Source organism: Zootoca vivipara, chromosome 1 (assembly GCF_963506605.1).
Source record: "Zootoca vivipara chromosome 1, rZooViv1.1, whole genome shotgun sequence".
In the NCBI taxonomy this organism is placed as follows: Eukaryota; Metazoa; Chordata; class Lepidosauria; order Squamata; family Lacertidae; genus Zootoca; species Zootoca vivipara.
In genome coordinates, this window is record NC_083276.1 from 112,672,455 (window position 1) to 112,697,221 (window position 24,767).

The 24,767-nt window shown below is 40.5% G+C and overlaps 1 protein-coding gene across 1 annotated transcript in view; it reads left to right on the top strand.

The window, feature by feature from the left end:
• CERKL (ceramide kinase like) overlaps positions 1–24,767 on the top strand; it is a 33,855-nt gene continuing 9,088 nt past the window's right edge. The window contains exons 1-5 of the mRNA XM_035133725.2: positions 1–359; positions 12,281–12,523; positions 17,072–17,203; positions 21,093–21,156; positions 21,977–22,119. Coding sequence (XP_034989616.1) covers positions 86–359; positions 12,281–12,523; positions 17,072–17,203; positions 21,093–21,156; positions 21,977–22,119 — 856 coding nt within the window. The 5' untranslated portion in view covers positions 1–85. The remainder of the gene's footprint in view (positions 360–12,280; positions 12,524–17,071; positions 17,204–21,092; positions 21,157–21,976; positions 22,120–24,767) is intronic.

Here is a 24,767-nt window from a genome sequence, read left to right on the forward strand (position 1 = left end):
AGAGCGGCTCGCTGCCTTGGTAGCGGCGGCGACGCGCTGAGGCGCCTTTCCTGCCCCCTTTCTCCTTCCTAGCTGTCTGCCTGCCATGCACCGCCCCGGGAGGAGGATAGCCTGGGCCGCCGAGAGCCCGGAGGACCCTTTCGAAGTGGCGGCAGCCTCCTCCCGCTCCTCTTCCTCGACGGAGGAGGAGGAGGGAGCAAAGGGGGCGCCCCCGGTGCGGGAGGCGGAGGCGGAGGCGGGAGGCGAAGACGAGCAGCCCCTCCTGAGGGGGATTTTCGGCGTCGACAAGAGGAGCTGCGACGTGGTGCTCAGCGCGCGGAGGCTCAGCTGGCGCCCCATCCAACCCGAGAGGCCCGTAGGTGAGAGCGAGCGAGTGCGAGGGACAACAGCAAACGCTGCTTTGATTTCCTTCTGCTCCGTGCAGAGCTTCCTCCGCTGAATTCGGCGGGGATTACCGCCGTGTACGGAGAGCTACAGCCCGAAGCACGGCAGGAAGGACTGCTGAGTTCACGATGGGTCTCGAACCGCGTTCGGCAGGGCGTGCAGCGCAACTTCAGCTCCTTTTCCTGCCCTCACATTCTGCCGCCTCCATCCCGCCCCCTCTCCGCTGTGTCGCTCAAAGACGTGGGCAGGGAGGGCGTGACGTCAGAAGGTAGCCTCTCTCTCAGCGAAAGAAAAGTTTTGTTAACTTCGGGACTGGCGTGCACCCGGTGGGTGGGTTACTTGCATAGGAGCAAAGTCGATGTCCCTTTGCCCCCCCATAACATATTTGAGCCTCACCCCCAGAAAGTTGATTGACATTGCCATTCAAATTGGGTGTGTACACCGCATCAAGTGATTATGTGGGACAGGGCTTACCTGCCCCCTCTCAATATTTTATTCAAGTTTGCACACTTGATAGAAGGGGCTGGTGTCCCTTCGTGCGCCTCCCCTGTTAAACATTTTTTTGGGGGCCAGCCCAACCAAGTTGATGGGCATTGCCATACAAATGCTGTGTGTGAACCCCATCCTGTGATCGGTTTTGCAAGGCAGGGTTGCCTCCCCCACCAATATTTTAGTCAAGTTGACATCTCTGGTTACCTGAGAACCAAATGATACTCTTGAGTGCCGGATCTTGGGCATCTGAAACGAGAAAGAATCTGCTGTCTCTCAAGCTGACATCAGGATGCATCATTTTGGCAGGGAATAACTACATGAAAGAGTTTGGTTCTTTCCTAATGAGCATTGGAATGCATAAAAGAGAGGGTAATGTTTTTAGGCACTGACTGCAAGAGGCCAAACAAAAAGTTGGGGACTGCCCAATAGCCATGGAAACATGGAATGGGTTGTGCTTGTGCACTCAGTCTGTCACATTTTTGTCACATGCACACTTTAACAGCCATCGCTCTCCCACACAAAGAATCCCTGTACTGTAACTTTGTTTTGTTAAGACTGCTGGGTTTTGTGGCTTTGCGAGGGGTCTCCCAACAACTCTCAAACTACAGTTCCCAGGATTCTTTGGCGGAAACCGTGACTGTCAAAAGTGGCACAAGAGAGCTTTAAATGTATGGTACGATTGGAAGTAATATTTTAACACTAATGGTTCCAAATGGCCACTGATACTCTTTGGAATCCTACACATAGTTTTACAGTCCTCAGAATGAATAAAGGTGCAAAAATATAAACACACCCCTTTCTGCATGGCCAACTGAATACAGGGCGACGAGATGGCATCCTTCCGGTGCATGTTTATTGGGAAATGAGTTAAATGTTCATGAAATTTGCAACTCTGGTTGCATACTTAGAGGTATGAGTGTGGAAGAGGTATGAGTGTAAGGAAGAGGTATGAGTGTGGTTGCGGATGTTGTGTGCTGAGCAAGCACTACAAGGAAGTGATGAGTCATGAATTGATTAGTCAGCCAGGAAAGTAACTGGTATGTAAGACTCAGTAAAGTCCTATATAGGAAAGCAAGTAAAGATGATGACATAATGGCAGCCACATACCTAAAAGAAAAGAAATAAAATGTGAAAGTCTAACATACTGGTTGCTCACAACACAACAGTCTGAAAGGGAATCCTAATATTCATTGTATGTGACAAGGGCTCAATGGTCCAATGTATGTTTCGGCCACTGGGCTTAGATACATGCCCAATGCTTGTTATTGTTTTACATTCAGTTCAGAGCTTTTGGTAGATGAGTAATTTACACAGATTTTATTTTTAGAAAACCAATGTATGTTTTTTTATGAGGTGGTTAAAGGTAAAGGGACCCCTGGCAGTTAAGTCCAGTCGCGAACAACTCTGGGGTTGTGGCACTCATCTTGCTTTACAGGCCGAGGGAGCCAGCGTTTGTCCGCTCCGCAGTTTTTCCGGGTCATGTGGCCAGCATGACTAAGCCGCTTCTGGTGCTACGGAACACCGTCACCAGAGCAGGGCACGGAAACACCTTTTACCTTCCCACCGGAGCGGTACCTATTAATCTACTTGCACTTTTTGGCATGCTTTCGAACTGGGTTGGCAGGAGCTGGGACCAAGCAATGGGAGCTGACCCCGTCACGGGGATTCGAACTGCCGACCTTTTGATCGGCAAGCCCAAGGCTCAGTGGTTTAGACCAGAGCGCCACCCACGTCTTCTGAGGTGGTTAGATACTGTAATTTTAATGTAACACTGTCCCAGTGTTCAAAATTCCCTGGGTTCCAGGTACATTTTGTGACTTTGGGTGGTTTACCTGTGACCAATTTGAGATGCCTTGTCACCAGGTTTCGTGACCGACATCTCCATCTGGCTGGTTGGCTGGCTGGAAATGGGCAGTTATTCTGGATTAATTTGCTCAAAATACAAAGGTATGGTTTGGGGTGTTCTTTTTATTCTTGATGCATTCTTTCTGGGTTGGTTAATTGCTTCCATTTTTCAAAAGGCCACAAACGACACCTGAAATAATTGAAGGGAATTAAAACAGCAGCAAAAAATTCAAAAAATATGCTTTTTGAATTTTATTGTGCTGATGATGTACACAATTTTTTTCCAGCTTTGTAATCTTGTGGGTTTTTACTTTATTTTATGGCACCTAGACACTCTGTTGTGGCGACCGTCACTGATTTGTAAGGTGCCATTTGGTGAACAGTTTGTATAGCTGAGTTTCTAACACTGCACTGTCCTGAGCTCAGGACAGCATTGAGGTGGGGGAAGGAGTTAGGATTGCTCTGTAACTCACTGCATTTTTATTACATTTTACTCTTTGTGAAGTCGCCTTGAATACAGTTTGCAGAAAGGCAGATTTCAAGTTTTGAGAATACAGTGCATAGGTGCAACTCTCCCAGGATGATTAAATTGTAGCAAGCATTATTTTCATGGTTATTTTCTACCCCCACAACTTGAATACATGAGACAGAATTGAAGGGATATCAAAATTTTAGTGTATGTTAGAATTTTCCACTTAATTACACTTAACTTGTGGTGGCTGGTCTATGTTTTTTGCATAGTGGTGTCCTATTAAGAAGAAGAAAAATACTGAGGTGTGAAAGAATTTTACTGTATGTTGAAAAACTCTAAAGCAGTAGCAAAATGTCAGTTCATTATCTTGGCTTGCTGCTTTGTTCACCTTAGCAAAGTTCTTTGTGTTTGCATTATTTTGTGAAGTTCTATTTTTGTTGATAGTGGAACTTAATCGTTACCTTTATATTGCATTTACAGATCAAATCTGAATAGCTGTGAATTCTGAGCAGTATGTGCTTGCATGCCGTAATGGCCTGCTATAATCTTTATGTAGCTTCTCCCTGTGGAGGAAAAAAAATCTGGCATTAATTTCTGCTGGTTATGAATTCTTATCGGAACATTCTGTTGAAACATAATGTGTTGTGCATTTGATACATATATTACCATTCTGCCATAAGGGCATGCTATTATTTTAGACACCAACTGATTTTATGATAGTATTGGATTTCTTTCACATATGCTTATGTTTTTGTCCAGATGAACTCAAAAGAACATCTGTTACTCTTGTGGTGGTATCTGCTGTTTTCTTTTAAAATTTGACCTTTTGGTTAATTACAGCTACAATTCTATGGTTTTTCAGTAATGTATGGCTTAAACAAGCAAAAAAATTTTTTTAGTACTAATCAGCTAACTGTTGTGAGATAGCTGAGTTCTGTCTCCCATTGTCATAACTACATATCAGACCCAATTGTTAAATGGGCATGGTTATTTTGTTATTATTGGGCAGAGCAGTTGTAATAGGAGACCACCGTCGCTCAGAGCTTCTGTCACATTTGAAGATCCATCAGCTCCAGCTGGTCTGAGTGCAAGGGGTTGGGGGTGGCATTGTGTGTTTTGTGCACGTGCAGTTTTGGGTTTGCTAACTCCCAGCTGGTCAGCAAAGCTACGTCTCCTGCAAACAGACTGACATGGGATCTAGGGATCCTTGTCTAACACTGCTCCGCCTCTGCATTTTGAGGCCTCACTCTTGCTACTGCCAGCAGGAACACCATCAGATGTAGCTTCACAACAGCCTATTCTTTCAGTGGAGACTTCCCAGTGGCAGAACTTGCCCACTGCTAATTCCAAACCTCCCCCGGTAGTGCAGGGTTAAGATCGCTCCCTTATTCCCTTAATATTTTTAAAGTTATTTGAACTGTGGAAGCTTTATTGTTTGTTTGTTTGTTTGTTTGTTTTGTTTTGTTTTTCATTTCTGTGAGTTGCCTGCCGTTCCCCAGCCTGTCCTATGGGAGTTTCAAAGGATCAACCATCTAAAGTAACAACCTTCATAAGTTGCAATTGGGTTAGACTCTATTCCACGGCCAATTATTCATTCAGAATAAATTATTCTATATGAGTGTAATGCTTCGGTGAAAGCAGGGGTGAAAGCAGGGGTGATACTATGGCAGCTTTCATTGCACATCATAGTAGTATTTGATGCATTTGTGGTGAAGTCTTGGGAGAAACGGACTTCTGGAAGAAATATGCAGTGTTGTTTGGCAATGGCACCATAAAGTATAATAACAGGCAAAGCTAATAACGTACCAGCACATGTTGTTGTTGTTGTTGGTGGTGGTTAAGGCATGCCTCCAAGTTGCATGGCTAGAACTGTCATCATAGGTCTGCCGACTTCTGGTGGAAAGTTACTGTTGCATGGCACAGTCCCATGAGCGTAAGTTGTTACCTGCTAATGATCCAAAGCACTTGAAAAGAGCAAAATGGGTTTTTTGGGGGGGGGGCAGTTACCTTGTTTTTAAACCCTTTTATTACCTGTCAGTGTACTACTGGGTAACTTTCAGATAAGGGCAGTGGTTATTTGCATAGAACACTGAATAAGTTGCAAACACTTCTAAAAATGTACTAATGTTGATTTAAAGCTTGAATTTTTTGCTCAGGCATGCATTTGCTAGGCATGAAGGCTGGAGCCTGTTGTGATTTACTAGCTTACTGGTTGTTGACATAGGGTCATATTCAACTTATTCAAAGTAGACACATCAAAATTAACATTCCTAATAGCCATCTCTTTCATTGGGTCTACTCTGAGCAGGAATACAACCCTTAGTCAGCAATGGTGGTTTTTCTGTTGTATTTCTATTTAAAATGTAACACTTAAAAATGTAACACATCAGACTCTGGGATTGTGAAGAGTGGGTAACAAATATATTAAGTAAATAATATTTAATTGTATAAACTAATGCTTCTTGAAATGTTGAAGATAGCATGTTTGCACTCTTGTTTGGAACTCTGCAAGATTGCAGGTATCAGTTGAGAATTTCGTTTTCTTTGGGTGCTTTTAGTTCTCTGGCATTCCAGAGTAAACTTCTAATGATCTGATTTTGTATGCATTCAACATTCAATTTTTGATTGCATTAATAAATTAATATATTTCAACACAACATAACTTAGTGGGCAATATATTTACGAAGAAAAAACTGTTTAAAAAATAGATATGTTGATGCAATATTTACTTGCTTTATGACAGGAAGGTTAGAGCAGAAACTGATCAGTGCAGCTTTTAAATAACAGAGCTGTATATGGTGTACAGCTAACTTGCCATGTTCTAATTGATTTGCGTTAAGACCACATATCTTCCCTGTAAATTTACCTAATAGCAGGGTATAGGAAAGTATGCTTAGGCAGGTTCTGCAAACCTTTCAATCTCTGAAGCAACAGATGTTACACTCTACATAGTAGTGTGTATCTTGGAAACAGAGAGAATGTTAGAGAAACAAAAAAACCCTGAGCCAATGACATACTTTCTGATACCAGGAATAAATTCTTGTCATTGGCTATGATGTGATGTAGTTATAGAGATGGTGTGTGTGTGTGTGTGTGTGTGTGTGTGTGTGAGAGAGAGAGAGAGAGAGAGAGAGAGAGAGAGAGAGAGAAGTAAAGTGTAATAACAAATGCATGTCCTGAGCTTGTCCCCCCCCCATTTTGAAATAGCCCTGTTGTTCATGCAGGGCTTCATCCTGATCTCTGTACATAGATGCACAACTGCTGATAAGTGGCCAGTACCAGGCCCCTCTTATCAGTCAACAACAATTTGGGTTGGGTAGCTGTGATATAATAGTGGGGGTGGGTAAGCTGGTCTGTCGTGTGTCCCTCCACAAGCCAACCTAATGTCATAATTAGGATGATTCTAGTGAATGAGGACTTGGTGGGTCGCCCTACCTCACAGTCCCCTGCTGCAATATAGTAATTAACCAAAGTTTCTTCTGTCCCTCTTGGTCAACACCAGAAGGGTGCCTGTGCTCCCCACCTGGCTGGACCACAGCTTGATAGTTGGCACCCTTAGTCTGTGGTCCATAAGATTTCCTCATCACACTTCAAGCAGGGGCAGGATGTACAGGTGCCCATGGCTGTCTAATCCCTGGTAGGGGGGGATTTTACAATGCCAGGACAAGGGTGGGAGGGAAGGGGGACGTTATTATCACGAGTTGTTGTGTATTTATAGGAATCGGATTCTTAACCAAAATTTCTGTACGACACTGTCTCTTTTGTGCCCACTGCTTAGTACAGTTCTTGATGTATATGTGGTCTTTGTTTGTTTGTTTGGATATAGTTGGTAGGAATAAGATGAGATAGAAATAAGACTACAGTTGCAGAGAATGGTAGGATTAAGAATTATGGTTACCATGGATAAAGGCTGTGGAGTAATAATGAAATCTACATACAGGATTAGCTTTTCTCCTTATGCAGCTGACACATATATTACAAAGAAGAACGCAGGCAATTCTTTTCCAGACTCATCCTAAGTCAGCACTGTACGGTTTTGTGTTCTGCATTGACTGATTGTGTTGCGTTGATGCACTTTCACTTGTGTGCAACATCTTGTATTATCAGGAATGTGAGGTTTTTATATTACGTTTCTGACCAGTCAGCTTACTGTTCTTGACCTGATTGACTGATCTGATTCACAGGTGGATATAATGATTACAAGCCCCACACAGTGCAGCACATGGCACAAAACAACATGGGGGGAAAGAGTACACAGTTTGAACTGGAAGTAGTTTTGTGGTCTGAATGTTGTGTGCTTGCCCATTGTGTGTGGTATCTGCTTCATAAGAAGCACAGATTGCCTTGATGTTTACATACAATAGTATATAAACACTTCTAAAACTGTTTTCACTTAGGGTGTGTATGCACACTCATACACACACTTTGGTAACATATTACAGTACATACATATTTACTATATGTTTTGGAAACTTGCTTGTTTGTTATCAGATTTGGACACCTTTTAAGATAGCACAACCTAATTTTCTTCCTGTGATCAAGGAGCAGGCTTCCGTCTATGTGTGGATATAATTGGGCACCATTTTGCACTGAGTTTAACCACTGGATACCTGGAATTTCCAAGCAATTTTGGTATGAGAATACTAGGGCTTAATATTATTCTAAGGATGGTAGTCAACAATGTTTTACTCAGAGTAGACACATTAAAATGAATGAACATGACTAAGTTAAGTCAGATGAGCTCAATGGGTCTACTCTGAGTACAATTTAGTTGAACCCCCCACACCCCATGTACACTACGAGAGGAATTAAACGTTGCACTAAAATGTGAGTTTTGTCATGACAAGCATTTTGACTTTCCAACTGGAACAATTCCCCTATCCTTCCCCTAAATGCTGTTTTGGGGTTCTCCCAACTTCACCTTGAGCCAGTTTGGGGGGCATGGGACGCAGGGGAGGAGAGGTGGGGAAAGCCATCTTGCAAAGGACTTCTGCTGACAGGACTCATTAGTTGACTCCTACCCTATTTTTAAAAATCCTAGTAGTAACTACAGTTTGCATTCTGCAATAGGAACTTTCAGTGACGCATTTCACTACATCTTTGAATCTGGTCAATTCACACATGTATGCTCACTACCTAATGGCTGCAGCATAAAGCAAGGAGTAGCATGTGTTGAGCCTGAGAAAGAACTTATATATTCACATATTAGTTTTCCCCATTCTAAATGGTGGTAGTTCATATGCGCAACTGGGAATCAAAATGGCATGAAATACTGTAGTAAGTAAATTGGTGTGCATGTATGAATAAGCCCTTAGTGTCATGTGTATTTTGAAGTTTCTGAGCTTTATCATTTAATCCTGCAGCTATACTTGCAGCAGTTCAACAGAGTGCTGGGTCATATTCAGTGATGCTTTACTGTTTATACAGAAGATACCTCTGAAAGGAAACTTTCATTCATCCGTAAGAAATGGGCTTTTCTAAGAGACTGCACAGTATTATTTAATACTGTGATTTCTTGCTGTGAGTGAAAAGTAGGTTTGGTTCAGATGGATCAGATCATATTGCTGTCAAATTTGTCTGGAAAATATTTGACAGGAACATTGAGCGTATTTCCTTTGTACAATGAGGTTTACTTCCAGTTACTTTGAACTAAGTATATAGAATGCAGTGTTAGACATACCTTTATTTTTTAATAGCCATGTATGTAGCCATGATATACATTAAAGTTAATCATAATTCATTTGGCTATTTTTTTTTTTGCCATAAGACACACAGTTTGGCTGCATTGTTACTTGTGCCCTTTGTGGCACAAGACAGAAAAGAGAGGTGTTTAAATTCAAAGACTGAAAATCTCCAGAGTTACAAGTAATCATTATATGAGATGTTCTGCTTTATTCAACAGAGAGCACTGTTCAACTAATAACAAAAGTGATCCTCGGGTGCTGAGGGAGGGGCTGGAATAGCACATCTCCCATATAAACAAGTAATTTGCATTCTCTTGAATTCAATTCTGTGAGAGCAATGAGCTGGTCTCGTTTATTACTTTTAGCATTATATATTTAGCAAAGTCCTCTGGATGGTTAGAGAATGTGGGCCTAAAGGTGTATGTTCTCTGTGGCCAATCCTGTGATTGGTTATTTAATCTCTGTGGGAGTACAGCCCTAGCAATTTATATTACCTGCTGCCTGGCTAAATTCCATTTTCTGGCAGCTTTGGGGATCCAGAAATAAGAAAGGCCTTCAAAGCTTGGGATATTACCATACTTATTCTCATAGCCTCCAAACAAGAAGACAATGCAGGTGCCATTTTGGCCGAGGTCAAGCTTAGCTAATACAGCTATGAAAGGAAAAAATTGCCCTTCAACTTAAAAGACTCTTGTGAAGGCTGGGATTTTGACTCGCATGATATGTATCTAAGGTACATATTCTGTGGGGCCAGTTTTCTCTCCTCCCCTACCCCTCGGTTTGCATTCCAAAGCTGAAGGGGGAAGCAAGGAGAAAAGTGAGGAATCCTCTTCCCCCTCATTTCACTCTCAGGCTGAAGAGAATTAAGGTTTAGCAAAGTGTGAAGAATTTTTCAAAGGTAATTATAGATAGTAATTAGAGGAAAATGCACGTCTGAACCCATTTTTTAGGAGCACTCGGTTACTTAAGAATATAGCATGCCTTATCCAAGTGCGTAACACATGCTGGTAGAAATAACTCTCTTAGCCATACTTATTTTACATGCTGTATTTGGGGGGGAAGTGGACATGTGCAGAAACTGTGAGTACAATTAGCATCAAGCAGATAAATCCAGCTAATCCTGTTTATGCTCTCTATCAAGCAGATGTGCCAAAATCGATGTAGACAAGCTCTTGGCTTATAATAATATTTTTAAGAGCTGTGTAGTATTGTTTTTGTTAAGACCTTTCTTAACGTTAAGTGTAGTTAAAAATGGAAGAGGACCTACCGTAACAAGTGCAGCCTACTTTATGAAGGTCCCTGCTCTGTTCTTATGGTGATGGAAGAACCTGGCAGGAAAGATTATCTTTATTCTTTGTAATTAAATTGACTTGGGGGGGGAATACAATGGGACGTGGGTGCTGAATTAAATAAATAGCATGATATCTAATGTATACTTAAACCCCTTATAAGAACAGATGGTACCCTGTATCCTTCTAGGTAATATGAGAGGATAGTTAATGTTTTGAAACAGCGAGGAGTAATCAGTATGATACTAATGAATGGATAGTTCTTGAATGGAGAGAATTACTTTGTGGCCTTTTTTTAAGGCAAGTTTAGCTTATTTAGAAGATTTTGAATATGGGAAATAAAAGGTTGCTACTTTTTTAATGTAGTGAGAAGCAGGTGTTCAAAATTCCATAGATGCAGATGAAGTCAAAAGTTTGAAAGTTGAAAATGTATATCTAATGTTAATGACATATAATCGTTGTACATCGCCATGAGCACCCATTGGATTGAAAAAGTGATTTTAAAATTGTAAGAAACAATGCGCTGTGATTTCCATGGTGCCTAGGAGAAAAGGCTACATATCCCTTCTAGTAAGGCTTCTCCATAAGATGTCAATCTAGAGTTTCAAGGAGTGCAACCAGTCATATACCGGTGTGTGTATGTGTATGTATGTATGTATATATATTACATTCCAGCACCAGCAACCAGAATAGCTGTAAGATAGCCTTCTTTTTATGGTAAGACAGCATAAAAGCAAAGAAAGAAAAACAGAAAACAGAAATACTTTTGGTTGACCAGTCTTTGTCTATCTAATAAGTGGCATGTAACCAGAGGGATTTGTTCAAGCTGCTCTCTTTGCTCCCTTGATTTGTTGGCCATGGGCCTTTGGCTGTGGTATTTCACCATCTGCAATACCAGCCTTAATGGCTGAAAGGACACATGAAAACCATTTTACTCAGGAGCAGGTGGCTTCCCTGCTGCGTGGATACTTTATCATCTACTGCAAGGTAGACTAGAACCTCTGAGGCATGCATGTTAAGAGAAGCTTATAGAATAGGTTACTTCCCTTGAAAGCTTCAAGAAGAGGTACGTGGCCACCTTGATAGTCTCTACTGCAACTACTGTGATCGTGTTTTATTCCACATTTTGAAGGCTGTGTCCACAGTGCAACAGAAGGTGAAAAAGGAGGTTCAGCCTTTTGGTCCCGGAGTCTATTTGCTTGTTTTTTTGCTAATTTCATCCTAAAGGAAGACAACTAAAAGAATGGCTTCCTAATGATGAGCCTGTTCATACACACGTAAAATTAACTATGGTTTACTGCAGTGTTTCTCAACCAGTGTGCCTCCAGATGTTTTGGGACTACAACTCCCATCATTCCTGACCACTGGTCTTGCTAGCTAGGGATGATGGGAGTTGTAGTCCCAAAACATCTGGAGGCACACTGGTTGAGAAACACTGGTTTACCGTGACATGCAAATAAGCACTGTGTCTCTGTGGTGCAAGGAATTCCAGCCTTTCGGACAAAGTTACTCAGTGACATATTGGCTTGCATATAACCCATTTTGTCAGGCAAAACCAAGAAAGGGAGAAAAGTAGTAAACCTGTGGTGGAGCTTCCATGCTATGTCCCCAAACTGCCTCTCTCTCTCTTCTTTTTTTAAAGATTTTGTATGCGGGATTTTAAAAAGCACTTTTGGAACTGTATGTAAAAGGGCAGCTGCTATCAAAATTAGGCAGTGGTGGGGGAGGACAGGACACTCAGAATTTTTTTACAGATGTAAAGGGAGATATTCATCTCTTGGCCTTGTGAACCATTGAAGAAGGAGTAACATAATGTGGAGGAGAGGAGCACAATCATTTCTGTGAAGAAGTATTAACTTTAAACATTACTGAGTGTAGCATGGAAGCAGCTGTGGTAAGTCCCACATGGTTGCTAGCAACATAGTCTTGTCCTCTCTTCACAGTTCATGAACAGTCCTTAAGTATCTCTAAAACTATTTTTTAAGGGATGCATTCAGGAAAAAAGTGATAATAATAGATATTTTGTATGTGCACTTTTAGTTAGGATGGAACCATAAGGGATTAAACTGTGATGTAGTATGAAAATAAACACCCTCTCTTCCTCCTTTGGGCAGGTGGTTCCAATGTGGGCTTGACAAATGAAGAGGAATATGTCGAAATGGAAGATGTATTTTCCGTAAAACTGAAACGCCGTCGTTTTGTTGGGCAGCAAAAAGGTGGCTTATTATTAGGTATCACAGTTTTTGTCTGCCTGAAAAAAGAAGGAAACAAACTTAAGGATTCTGTCATCAATTTAAGTAATTTAAGTGAGGACCATTGTTACCTGTGGTTTAAGCATCTGAAGGAAATTTTGAATGGTAAGCACTTTTCAGAAAGACTTTATTTCTATATTTTCTAAACATTCTTAATGTTAAAAAATTACAGTATGAGGCTGAACATGTTTACTGAGAAATAAGTCCTTTTGATTTCAGTAGGACTTTCCCCCAGATCAGTATACTTAGAATTGCAATCTTATTCTGTTAGTGACATATCCTATTTAGCTGATTTTAATACGTCTAAGCCTCTGTTAATATGTAACAAGAAGCCAAACATTTTACTGGCCTGGCTTGCCAATAAAACTCTGATTTATCACTACATGCACAAGCTTCAGGGCTAGCACTCTCAATTTACCACTCCCCCGTTGGCACATCTGTGAGGATGAGTTGGGAAGCTTTCACTTCTGTTTTCAACTAATTACTTGTTTTGCAGGAACTCAAACTGTGGTTATCCTTAACTGTGGTTTACAGAAGCAAGCAAATTTTGATCCATGGTTTACAAACCTGACCTGTTTATTGGTTTGGACATAAGAAGTAAAATGCAGAAACTTCTGATCTCATTGCAACTGTGCTGGAGGGAGGGGTTGTTCTTGTACTGGTTGTTTTTATACTGCTAAACTGGTTTAATCACATCAAAACACTGCCAATGCCTGTGCTTAGATGAACATAATTTGGCTCACCAGGCCAAGATATGCATAAACTTTCGTCTGTGTATGCAGCTATACTTCGCTCCTCCCTTTGTGGCATGCAGCAATTAAACCAGCAAATCTCTAATTAACTAGAGTTTTCCATTTCATCAGAAGCAATGTCCTCTTTGAGGATAAGATTGATACTATTACACCAGCAGTAGCAAAATTCCTCTTGGAGGCAGTAAAAATCAGAAATCAGTATGTACTGTACAGGCTAAAGCTACTCTGTTGGTTAGCAAAACCGATCTTAAACCTTAAGAACGTTTGATATACTATCACTGTACTGTGTATTTTGGGTCTATGGACCGCAGTAAAGCTCTCTGTGTGATTTCAGAACAACCCAGGCTCATAAACCACCATGTTTTGAAGTTTGTTTAGCATACTAACTTGCTCTACAGTTGGTAACCATAGTTTCCTGGTTTGGATGAAATGAGAAACTATTGTTAATTAGATGCTTAGTGATTTGACTGTGGATTTCAAGGAAAAGCTTTGTTCATAACTTGAATTAATAAACAGATCCAAACCAGGCAATTTTCTAAGCTTGAGGCTGCCCTCAAACTGTGGTTTGTTTGGGAGCTGACAACGCAGAATCGGAAATAATGAGTTTATGCTAACTCTAGTTTGCAGTAGATGTCTTGTTTAGAAATGCAAATATGATTTATTATTGCTATTCATGGATTTATACCTCACTTTTTTCTACAAAAGTGCACCAGGAAAATGTACACAAAAGGAAGATAGTACAAAATAATATAAAAGTACAGCCTAAAACCCAAACAAATTACAACCAGAAAACAAAACAAACAAGGAGAACCAGCAGCAGTTAAAGACAAAGAAGGATCTGTGTTAAAAGCATATGACTGGTTCCAGTTTATTTTTCTATACTTTACCAGATTCCTCCTTAACCAAGATTTGAAACCAGGAATCTATATGAAGTGGGGAAGATTGGGGTGGTTATTTTAGTTTGTTGTAGTATTCGAAAGAATACTGTGTAATATAAATCATTCCATAGAGCATGAGACTCTTAATCCCAGAATCATGAGTTCAAGACCCACATTGGGCGAAACATCCCTGCATGACTGCTGGGATAGCTCAGCTGGAAGAGCATGAGACACTTAGGGTTGTGGGTTTGAGCAAAAGATTCCTGCATTGCCAACTCTACAATTCTATGGTCTCTACCCTTCCAACTCTACAATTCTATGGTTTTAGGAAATATTAAGATAAAGCATCAAAACCAGAAAAGGTTTGTTTCAATGCAGCCATATTTTCCTTTTAAAAAAACCTGTGATGATTTTTGGTTTAAATTAAAACGATATAATATAAACCATCTCTTAGGAGAGATTGTTAGTCTACATTTTTGCTTGATTTTAGCAGTGAGCAATATAGAGCTATGCTTTCAGTATAAGAAATAAGAGTGCCAATTTTATAGAAGAAATTTCTTACAGAAGCTCCTTTTACAACATGCCTCTCACACCAAGTTTTTAATGTGAACATCAAAAGCTTCATGCGTGAAGGTTTAATTATCCCATTAATGTTATACATTAACAGTGTAGCATCAACAGTGGTATATCTCTAGTTAGCATGGAAAATGTTTATTCACATCATTACTTCTGTCTCTGTGTAGCAGTTTTCTTATTGCTTGTTGTATAAAATATTAATAACGTATGTGACAGTGACATCATTTCAAGCCCTTAACTTTTGTAAACATAAGCCTGCTGCCATAAAACTAAACAGTGAAAACAGCACAGATGTGTGTCTGAGGATAGCGTCTCTGCTGCCCTATGAGCTTTTGTTTTCAGAACTCCCTGATTAACCCCTACCTTTCATGGTTCATTGATTCACTGATAGATCAAGTTTAAACTAGTGCATATTAGCACATTTGTTGCTACCAGAGGAACAGTTGGCTATTTTGTTTTAAAGTCCTAGTTCACTTTAGCAAAGGAAGCTACAATGAGCAATTCAATAGGCTCTAATGATGCCAAAGGCTACAGCACTTATATGCCGGTAATGAGACCTGAAACTATTTAACATTATTAGATTATAAAGTCGTTTGCTATAAGGCTGCTGAATGATATATTTTGGGAAGGAGGAAACAAAGTCCCTGGTGAATCAAGATATTGAAGCAAATTCTCCAAAACCTTTGGGATATCATTTTAAGGTGTTTTTTTATGTTTCTGAAAATCATTTTGCTGGTTTCATATATAACAACTTCCAACTCATAAACCATTGGTTATTGGACTGAGAACAAGCCTTGTACCCATGCATGTCCTTTGCCACTCCCCTGTGTACCCTATGCATGACCAGTTTTGGAAAAGATGTGGTTTGTTAAACCATGGTTTCTCCACTTAGATGTTATGGTTAACTCTGGTTTAGCAAACTGTAATATGTTCATTAAATCTGGATCCACAGTGTGATGGGACAGAGGAGAGCGTGTCAGGGCCCCTGACCCCAGGGACCTTCAGTACTTTGAGGAAGATTCAGAGGAAGATGAGGCACAGGCTGCTGTCTCCAGGGAATAATCTTCAGTAGCTTCTCTCTTGCTTTCTTTGCCGAAGGACGTGGACCTGAAGACAAAACCCCAGCAGAATACCCCTAACCCCAAAGTAGCTAATGGATACAAAATTGGGTAAAGGCCTTTAGAAAAGCAAAGTACCCCTTCAGGTAGATAGAGTCATCGTATCACAGGCCTTGTTAGCCTACAGAAGGCTTCGGGTGGCAACATCCCTCTATAGTTGCAGTAGGAGGGAGAGCTCCAACTAGCCAGCCCTAGAGCGATCTGTCCTTGGTGCTGACACCCCTGACCTCTGTTTGGCGACTTGACATTATTTTGCCTGTCCAGAAAGATCATGCCTGAGTGTGTCCATTTCCCTTGCAAGCCTCAAGTCCCAATGGAACAATACAGTACACAAAAACAAGGTTTATTTTTGGTGTGATAAACCATGGTCCTTAGTTAAGAATCCTGGATAGCTCAGTTGGTTAGAGCATGTTGCTGATAATGCCAACGTTGCAATAAAATAAAATAAAATAAAATAAAATGTAGCTGTTTTATTTTTGGTGTGTGAGTGTTTTTTTTTTAACTGAACATTTTTGGGATATTAGGGAGGGGCAAATAACTGCTTAACAAATGGTCCTTTGAATTCTCACCTGTTGTGTACATGATTAGGATTGATGATAAATAATGTAGTATGATAGGTGGAAGATAACAAGATAATTTATTTTTAAATGCTGTAGTGATAAAAGCACAGATTATCAACAAGACATGTTGTTTCAAAATGTGTATTTTGGCTTTAATCCCCCACCCTTACTCTCATACCTTTATTTTATTGATCCTTTTAATCAAGGGCAGATTTCTTTTGCACCTGTGCACCTTCTGTGTGGCATGAAACCTAATCTGTAAATCCTGAAAATTGTAGTATCGAATCTCCACAGCAAATGTGAAGGGGTACTATTATCAAATCCTTGCTGAGAAGCACTTCCTTTTTTAAAATTCTCAGGAGAATATTCTCTTCTCACTTGATCTCCCTCCTCCTTTCAGGTTTGAACCATGACCTAAAACCTCTTTCGTGATAGCTGTCACATAATGCTCTTGATGAGGGTGACTGACTCATTTGTACTAGTTATTCTTAGCTGTAGAGACGCACAAGCAGGTCAGTTGCTCCAGTTGTTTCAGGATTACGTAGGTGGCATATATAAGTAATGAGCAGCTTCATGCAAAAAATAAAGAAGAAAAGATGGCCACAGACACGCGCCAGAATTTGCTGTACTTTTTCAGGATGCATATTCATCTGCAGGTGTTAATGTTTAAAATCCATGCTTTTATTCTTTTGCAATGCTGTGTGTTCAAAGTGGTTTGAATTAGCCTTAAAAACCCTGATGTGGTTGTTTTCTTGTGTTTTTTTTAAAGGTTTCCCGAATAGACCAAAGTCATTAAAAGTGTTTGTCAATCCAAATAGTCATAGAAAAGAGGCTGCTCGCATTTATCACGAACAAGTTGCACCTCTCTTTAAGCTTGCTGACATTAGGGCTGACGTTACAGGTAAGATGCTTTGTGTAACATGATTCGATCCATTTTTGGAGGTGGCCTCTCCGAAAATGAGTCGGTCTGCATTTAATGTTTCTATTTTAATGACATCATTTGGCATACATGACATTAAAGAAATGAAATTTGTTATTAGCAAAAATCACTTTGTGTTGATGTGCAGTCATTGGTTTACCATTTAGTTAAATATTTATTGAAATACCTTTCTCCATCCTGCTTATTAGTTACTTGAAGTTATAGGAAATTAATGAAACAATTAGCACAATTCACTAACCCTGCAAAAGGCAGACTTTCTAGGGAGTAAGACAACAGACCTGTACACAATCAAACTGAGGGGTTAGCCTCATTGAACTCATTGAAACATGCTTCTGGGTAGCCATGCATAGGATTGCACTGTGATAGAATGGAAGGAGTCTAATCAATTACTCAATCCTGGGTGGGGAATTGGAACTTGACCAACTTTATACAGAGTTGCTTTCCAATTATAAGTGCCCATCCAATGTAGTATTGAATATTATACACTTATATTTCCACACCTATGCATTGTCACAAACACCTTTGTATCAGGTGCACAGCGCTGTCTTTCTGTTCCTCACACTCATACACACCCCAGATGGGCTTGCAGGCACAAACAGTAGTAGACTGTGTGTTGGGGCAGAGGCAATTCCACCAGACCTGGAAGGTGAGCCACTGCTGCTTTTATTGGGAGAGGTGAAGCAAGGAAGATGGTGCAAATATACTTGCAGGACCACTGAATCAGCTTCATTGATGTGTTTGCACCATGCCAACCTCACCACTTCATTTCCCTTTCCCCTTCTGGTAAGTAGCAGTGACTTACTGTACCTGCCAGGAGGTCAGGTAAGCAGCTCTGACCCATATGGCTCCTGGTAGGCATGCGAACACACACAGAACATATCCTTTCCTCTCTGCCAGCACTGAGATAGGAGTGGCTAGAAAGTTCACTCTACCTACCTTTTAGAGAGATCCCTAGGCTGCCATTTACTGTCTAAGACAGGATTCCTCAAACTCAGCCCCCCAGATGTTTTTGGCCTACAGTGGTCAGGAATGATGGGAATTGTAGTCCCAAAACATCTGGAGGGCAGAGTTTGAGGAATCCTGGTCTAAGAGCAGGCAGAGGGCTTATCTCTCATCTTAGCACTGTGCTGCTGTTGACCTATGATATCAAGTAATCGGCAGGTGGATGCAGTTTGCCTGAAGCTGCCTTGCTGGTCAAATTCAGAGACCTGGTGGACTTAACTTAATCATATCAAACTGGCCCAATACGTTTGTGAGCCAGTTACTTTGACAAAATTGGTACACTTTGACCTTGGAACTCTAAGAGATTTAGGTAGGATTAATTTGCTTTGGATATTTCCTAAATATACGTGTGTAAATTTTATATATATACGTTTGTAAATTTATACCTTAAATATATTACAAAACTTTGATATGATAATTAACATAGGGTCTCTCAATTTTCCAGCTGAGGAAGAATATCGAAACAGGGCCTTGTCCTGGAGTTTTCATCTCATCTGTAAAAGGAATAAAATTCACTTGTTGTTGTTTAGTCGTTTAGTCATGTCCGACTCTTCGTGACCCCATGGAGCAGAGCACGCCAGGCACTTCGGTCTTCCACTGCCTCCCGCAGTTTGGTCAAACTCATGTTCGTAGCTTCAAGAACACTGTCCAGCCATCTCGTCCTCTGCCGTCCCCTTCTCCTAGTGCCCTCCATCTTTCCCAACATCAGGGTCTTTTCCAGGGAGTCTTCTCTTCTCATGAGGTGGCCAAAGTATTGGAGCCTCAGCTTCAGGATCTGTCCTTCCAGTGAGCACTCGGGGCTAATTTCCTTCAGAATGGATAAGTTTGATCTTCTTGCAGTCCATGGGACTCTCAAGAGTCTCCTCCAGCACCATAATTCAAAAGCATCAATTCTTCGGCGATCAGCCTTCTTTATGGTCCAGCTCTCACTTCCATACATCACTTGAGTAAAATTCACTTAAGACTTGAAAATCATATATCTAGTAAATTGTCATTTTGGCCTGAGTCCTTGGTATTTTTTTCACTTCTTTGATTGCTAGTTTTTAGCTATTGCATGTCCAAGCTGGCCATTGTGCGTGGGCTTGGCTCATTTGGATTAACCATAGTTAAATCCATCCACCATTTTGATTCAGTCATAATGGAAAAACTGTAGTTAGTTGGAAAAAAAGAAAGCCAATGCTTCTGATATCTTCTGCCTACACATAACCCTAAGCAAGGTGAGAGCAAAACTGGATTCAGACATAATCTCACTCTCCTCTTGGCTTCTGACTATTTGCATTCGAGCTTATTTGCCTTCATGTTGGCCTGTGAAAGAGTCAAAGAAGCAGGGGAAATGTCCACCTAAGCATGTTTTGAGTACATGATTCCCGAGCCTTGCTAAATCATGCTAAAGATGGGATGTGTAGAGCTATAAGAGCATTTCAAACTTGGCTCCCAAGGATTGTAAAAAAAATTGGGGGCATTATTCTAGCTGTGCAGGCTTATATTTAAGCAGGGGCCTTCTTTCTACCCATCTCTACAGCTTTGAGGGGTGAGAAACTTGTTTACACATTAGCGACAGTGCCACAAAGCTGCTTCTGGGCTCTTCACTTTGCACTCTTGGCCTTTCAAGACTAAAGGTCAAGGGTTTAGCATATGTAGAGATTGCATGTAATGCTGTTTTGCGGCTGGAATTCCCATTTGCAGAACCAGGTGAGAAACTGTGCTATGGTGTTCAGCACCGTTTTTTTTGCTTAAGGACTTTGCTACCCATCCTAATGAAGCAGGCGGGAGGTTAACTCTAAGGCAAAATACAAATAATGATGTGTTTATGAGTTTTTAAATAACCACTGAGTGAGCGCAACAATATTTAAAAGCACTGGAGAGTGAGAATGTACTCTCACCAAAGACAGACAAGCATGAAAGATTAATGTAATCTTGCATATAATAATGCACATTCTTACACAAAAAATCCATCTGGAGGTGTCATGTCAGTCAGCAGAAATTTTTGATGAGCGGATGCAGCTGGGCTGTCTCTTCTGGCAAAGATGCCCTAGAAAATGCTAAATGTGGTTATGATGCTTGATGCCATCTGCATTATGCCAGTTTAGTCTTTCTTTGCCGGATTTGCTGTACTGCGTAGGATATCAACAAACAGAGACAGCGATGTAGAGTGACAGATTCCTTTTCTCCAGAGGCTACAGACTCTGGTGTATACTTGTACCGCCACCCTCCTGTGTTATATTCTTTCGTTACTGGTCTCCGGTCTTTGTTATTTCCATGGTTAACTTGTCCAAGTTAGAAATGTGCATCTACTGATGCAAATACCATTTCGTTTTCAGATAATTCAATTCTGTGTGGTGTGATATGATTGCATCTAGTAGAAGATGGCAGTTTATTCTTGTGCAGACGCTTGCACTTCAAAGATCTACAACTATAAATCACAACATAACCATCGTATCGCTATGGAAAGCGCAGATAATGTACTGTATATAACTGAGTATCCACATAATACTAGTTTATGAATTTGCAAACAAGTAACTAACTTTTTCTTGTTCAAAATATAAGGGAGAAATAGTGCCCATGATCACAATCCAGAAACAAAAAAAATGATTAGTTCTGTCTACCCACTGGGGCTCTAGAATATATTTTTTTGTTTCTAGAATGACAGCCTGGCATACTGAGTGGCAAATGTGCTTTTGATAGCCAGGATAATTTAGTAGTTGGCATAAGGATCTCCTAAGTGAAAACCCCCCAAAGGTCTCCTTGGCACACTGAATTGTGAATTATGACTTCCAAGACAGATTTGTCAATTTACATTGAGTTGAATGCTGCTGAAATGTATCTGTTTCTGCATTATATTTCATAGTTACAGAATATGAAGGACATGTTCTTAAATTACTTAAGGAATGTGACCTGACGTCATTTCATGGGTAAGTGTAACTTTTAACTGCTTTTCTCTACTGTAAGGATGCTGCTAATTCAAGGAAAGGGTAATAAGTGGCCTAGGCACACAGCTTCTTTTTAATCTTGGGATTCTATCCCTTGCATCATTCCAATGTCTCAGAGTTTTGCCACAAACCCGCTATTCAATGCAGGCATTCCTGTGCACACCCAGAATTACCCCGCCACCATTTGACTCCCTAGCAAATTAATCAGTCTGGGTTCACAGAAGCTCTATGTATCATAGCATTCACAGGCTTTTCTATTGAGCTGGCTAATTTCAGATTTTCCAAAATGAAACAGGTGTAGGGTATCATAATATGTAATTCAAGCAATTCTGAGTTATGGTTTGTTTTATTAGTTTAAGCACATTAAATTATTATTATTTCTTTCTTAGAATATATTAATTTAGAATCTTAATAAATGTTCTTAACCCCTCAAACTTTAATTTTTTTGACTTTTTTGAATTATTTTTTATTTTTATTTTAGATTTTACAAATGCTTTCTTTTGGAAATTCCACAGTAATAAAACAAATAGTTACAATAATACAAAAATAAACATCGCTATTACATTTCATTAATTACATTCAATTTATAATTGACCCGCCTAAAGACAAATACCAGTAATTACAATTACAACAAATTAAGGCTTGACATATCTTGCTTTGCATGCCATGCATCTATTTCATATATTGGTTTCACCTTTTAAGTTGCATTACTGAAATAAATGCACTTTTTGACGATATTCTAATTCTCCGAGTTTCACCTGTAAATTGTAATGAAGAGAGTCTTGCCACTGTTTTGCTTCAGGGTGGTTTGTGTTGGTGGCGATGGGACTGCCCATGAAGTTGCTCATGGCCTTTTGCTGAGAGCCCAGATGGATGCCAGGAGGGATGGTGATGACATAATTGCACCAGTTAGAGCACAAGTTCCTCTTGGAATAATACCAGCAGGTGAGAGTATATAAAGCAATGAATACAAAGAATGGTACACATAGTTTTTATGGCATTGTGACAGAATAACTTTCAGATTTTATACTGTCTTCTGTTCTGTTATATTGTTCTCTGCTTAGTGTTTGATTTATTTCTAAAACCCCAGTTATTTATTTTTGCTACTGGCACAGTCCATATTCTTTTTATGGCACTATGGAGATGCCCATCTTTTCCTCACAAACATAAGTATGGCCTATGTAAACCCAACTTTGATTCTTAAGTGGAGAACCATTTATGGGAGCATGGACAAGTTGCTGATCTCCATTTATCTTTCTGAGTAGTCGTCGGATCATGGCAGACTTCATGTACCATGCTGGGTTACCATGGGGGGAATATGCATGTAAAGGGGGTGGAAGCCCTGAGTGGAAAAGTCCTCTCTACCAGTAGGTACAAGATGTTTCATGCCATGTCATTCCAGAGCAGACTTTCAGGAAGCACAAGAGATTCCCAGGGGAAATCAGTGAGAGATATCACCTGGGCGATACCTGTTTTTCAACATTGTGATATATCACCAGCTAAACATTGTGATATACTAGTTACAGGTACAGGCCCGGCTCTAGGGGTAGTCTCGGTGGCGCGGGGTGCTAGGGCGCCAGGCCGGCAGGAGGGCGCTGTGCATCTAAGCTGTGTGGAAGCCGTGCTGTGCGCTTCACCCGCCCATTAGGGCGGGGGCGCCGGAACGATCTCCGCGCCACGGCGCCCAACCGGTTTGAGATGGCCCTGTACAGGTAGGTAGCCATGTTGGTCTGACGCAGTCAAAATAAAAATAAAAAATCCTTCCAGTAGCACCTTAGAGACCAACTAAGTTTGTCATAGGTATGAGCTTTCGTGTGCATGGTATCTGAAGAAGTGTGCATGCACACGAAAGCTCATACCTATGACAAACTTAGTTGGTCTCTAAGGTGCTACTTGAAGGATTTTTTATTTTGATTGTGATTGTGATATACTGATATATCACCATGTCTGAAATAAGGATGAAACAATGTAGAGCAGGCATTCCCAAACTCAGCCCTCCAGATGTTTTGGGACTTCACTTCCCATCATCCCTGACCACTGGTCCTGTTAGCTAGGGATGATGGGAGATGTATCCCAAAACATCTGGAGGGCCGCGTTTGGGGATGCCTGGTGTAGAGGCATTGGCTGGCTTCACCGTTTTCCCCACACTGTGATTTTTGCATCACACACACACATACACCCCCAAAATTATGAAACCAATATCACAACATGGATTTCAAACTGGTTTTGAATGATATATTGATATATTGCCCGGCCCTATTCTCTATATTAAAAATAACTTGGGCATTACAAGTGAGAGAGATACTGCAAGCTGATGAGACTAATTTAAATTGGTATCCAACTCAAGTGTTAATTATTTTATCATGGGAATGCAGCAGTCAGTCTTGAATGACATGCTTCATGCTATAAGAATGTTAGTTTTATGCAGAATCACAAAACTTGAGTTTTAGCTTAGCTGGTTATTAAAATCAATTCTGAGTAGAAAACTAATACCCAGTTCTAGAATGTTAACAGTCAGCATTGTGCTAAATCTCATTTTTCCTTAAGAAAAAAACAGAAGAAAGGTTTCGTTAGACCAACATAACAAGCTGCTATACTGTGGTCAAAATAAAACCAGTCGGGTGGAGGAAGCCTATGGTGGTACTGCTGGCTATTTAGGAATAGTGTTTGTTGCTATGGGAACTACAGCTCAGGAACCGTACAGAGGGATTTGGAGGAAACTGGAAGGACTGGGGGGAAAGCAGATTAATTGTTATGAAACAGAGGAATTTTATATATATTGACTATAAATCTCATAGCCCTGAATCATTCACTTACATTATTTCCCGCTTCCAATTAATCTGTGGAGAATAATATATTGTTAACGAAATTTTCAATTTCCATGATAGTTTGGGCAAAGGACCACAGTGTTGGTGCAGCTTTAGTGTGATTCTTAGATATGCTTGACTAGGAAGTCATTACATCACATTTATCTGTTTGGATGTGGTGGAGACATTAAAAGACTTATGAATATTCATGTTGTCTGGTTAATTAAGTTAATTGTTCTGCAGGAGTGCTTGCACTTCCAAAGACATTTCCCTCCACAATTTCTGTCTGGTACCTTCATCAGTCAGGCTTTACGTGAACTGGCACTTTTTCCCTTTCTCCCACACTTTAGCAAACTTTAGGAGAAAGTTTGGTTAGCAGGAGGAGAAGCATTGGAACAGAAGTTTCATTTTATTGGTAGTGTTGTCCATTTAAAAAATTGTCTTTTGTTGGGAAACACCACAACTTAAGAAGCCACAACACTGTCATTAATAAGCAGTCTTTTAATTACCTCTGCACAGTGCTGTCACTTGGGAAATGAGAAATCCATTGGCTTGGATCCAGGCTACGTTAGTTGTGCTTAGTTCCCATTGAAATCTGTGGAACTTAACATAGCTGTGATTAAATTTTTAGATTGATTTTAATGGACCTTAGTGCAACTAGGACTGCAGCTCTTTGCATAGTCACCTTGGGAGTACGTCCTGCTGAACTCACTGTGACTTATGAGTACATGTATGTTAGGATTGTATTATAATTTAGCCTAGATACAATCCTTTATTTCCATGGAA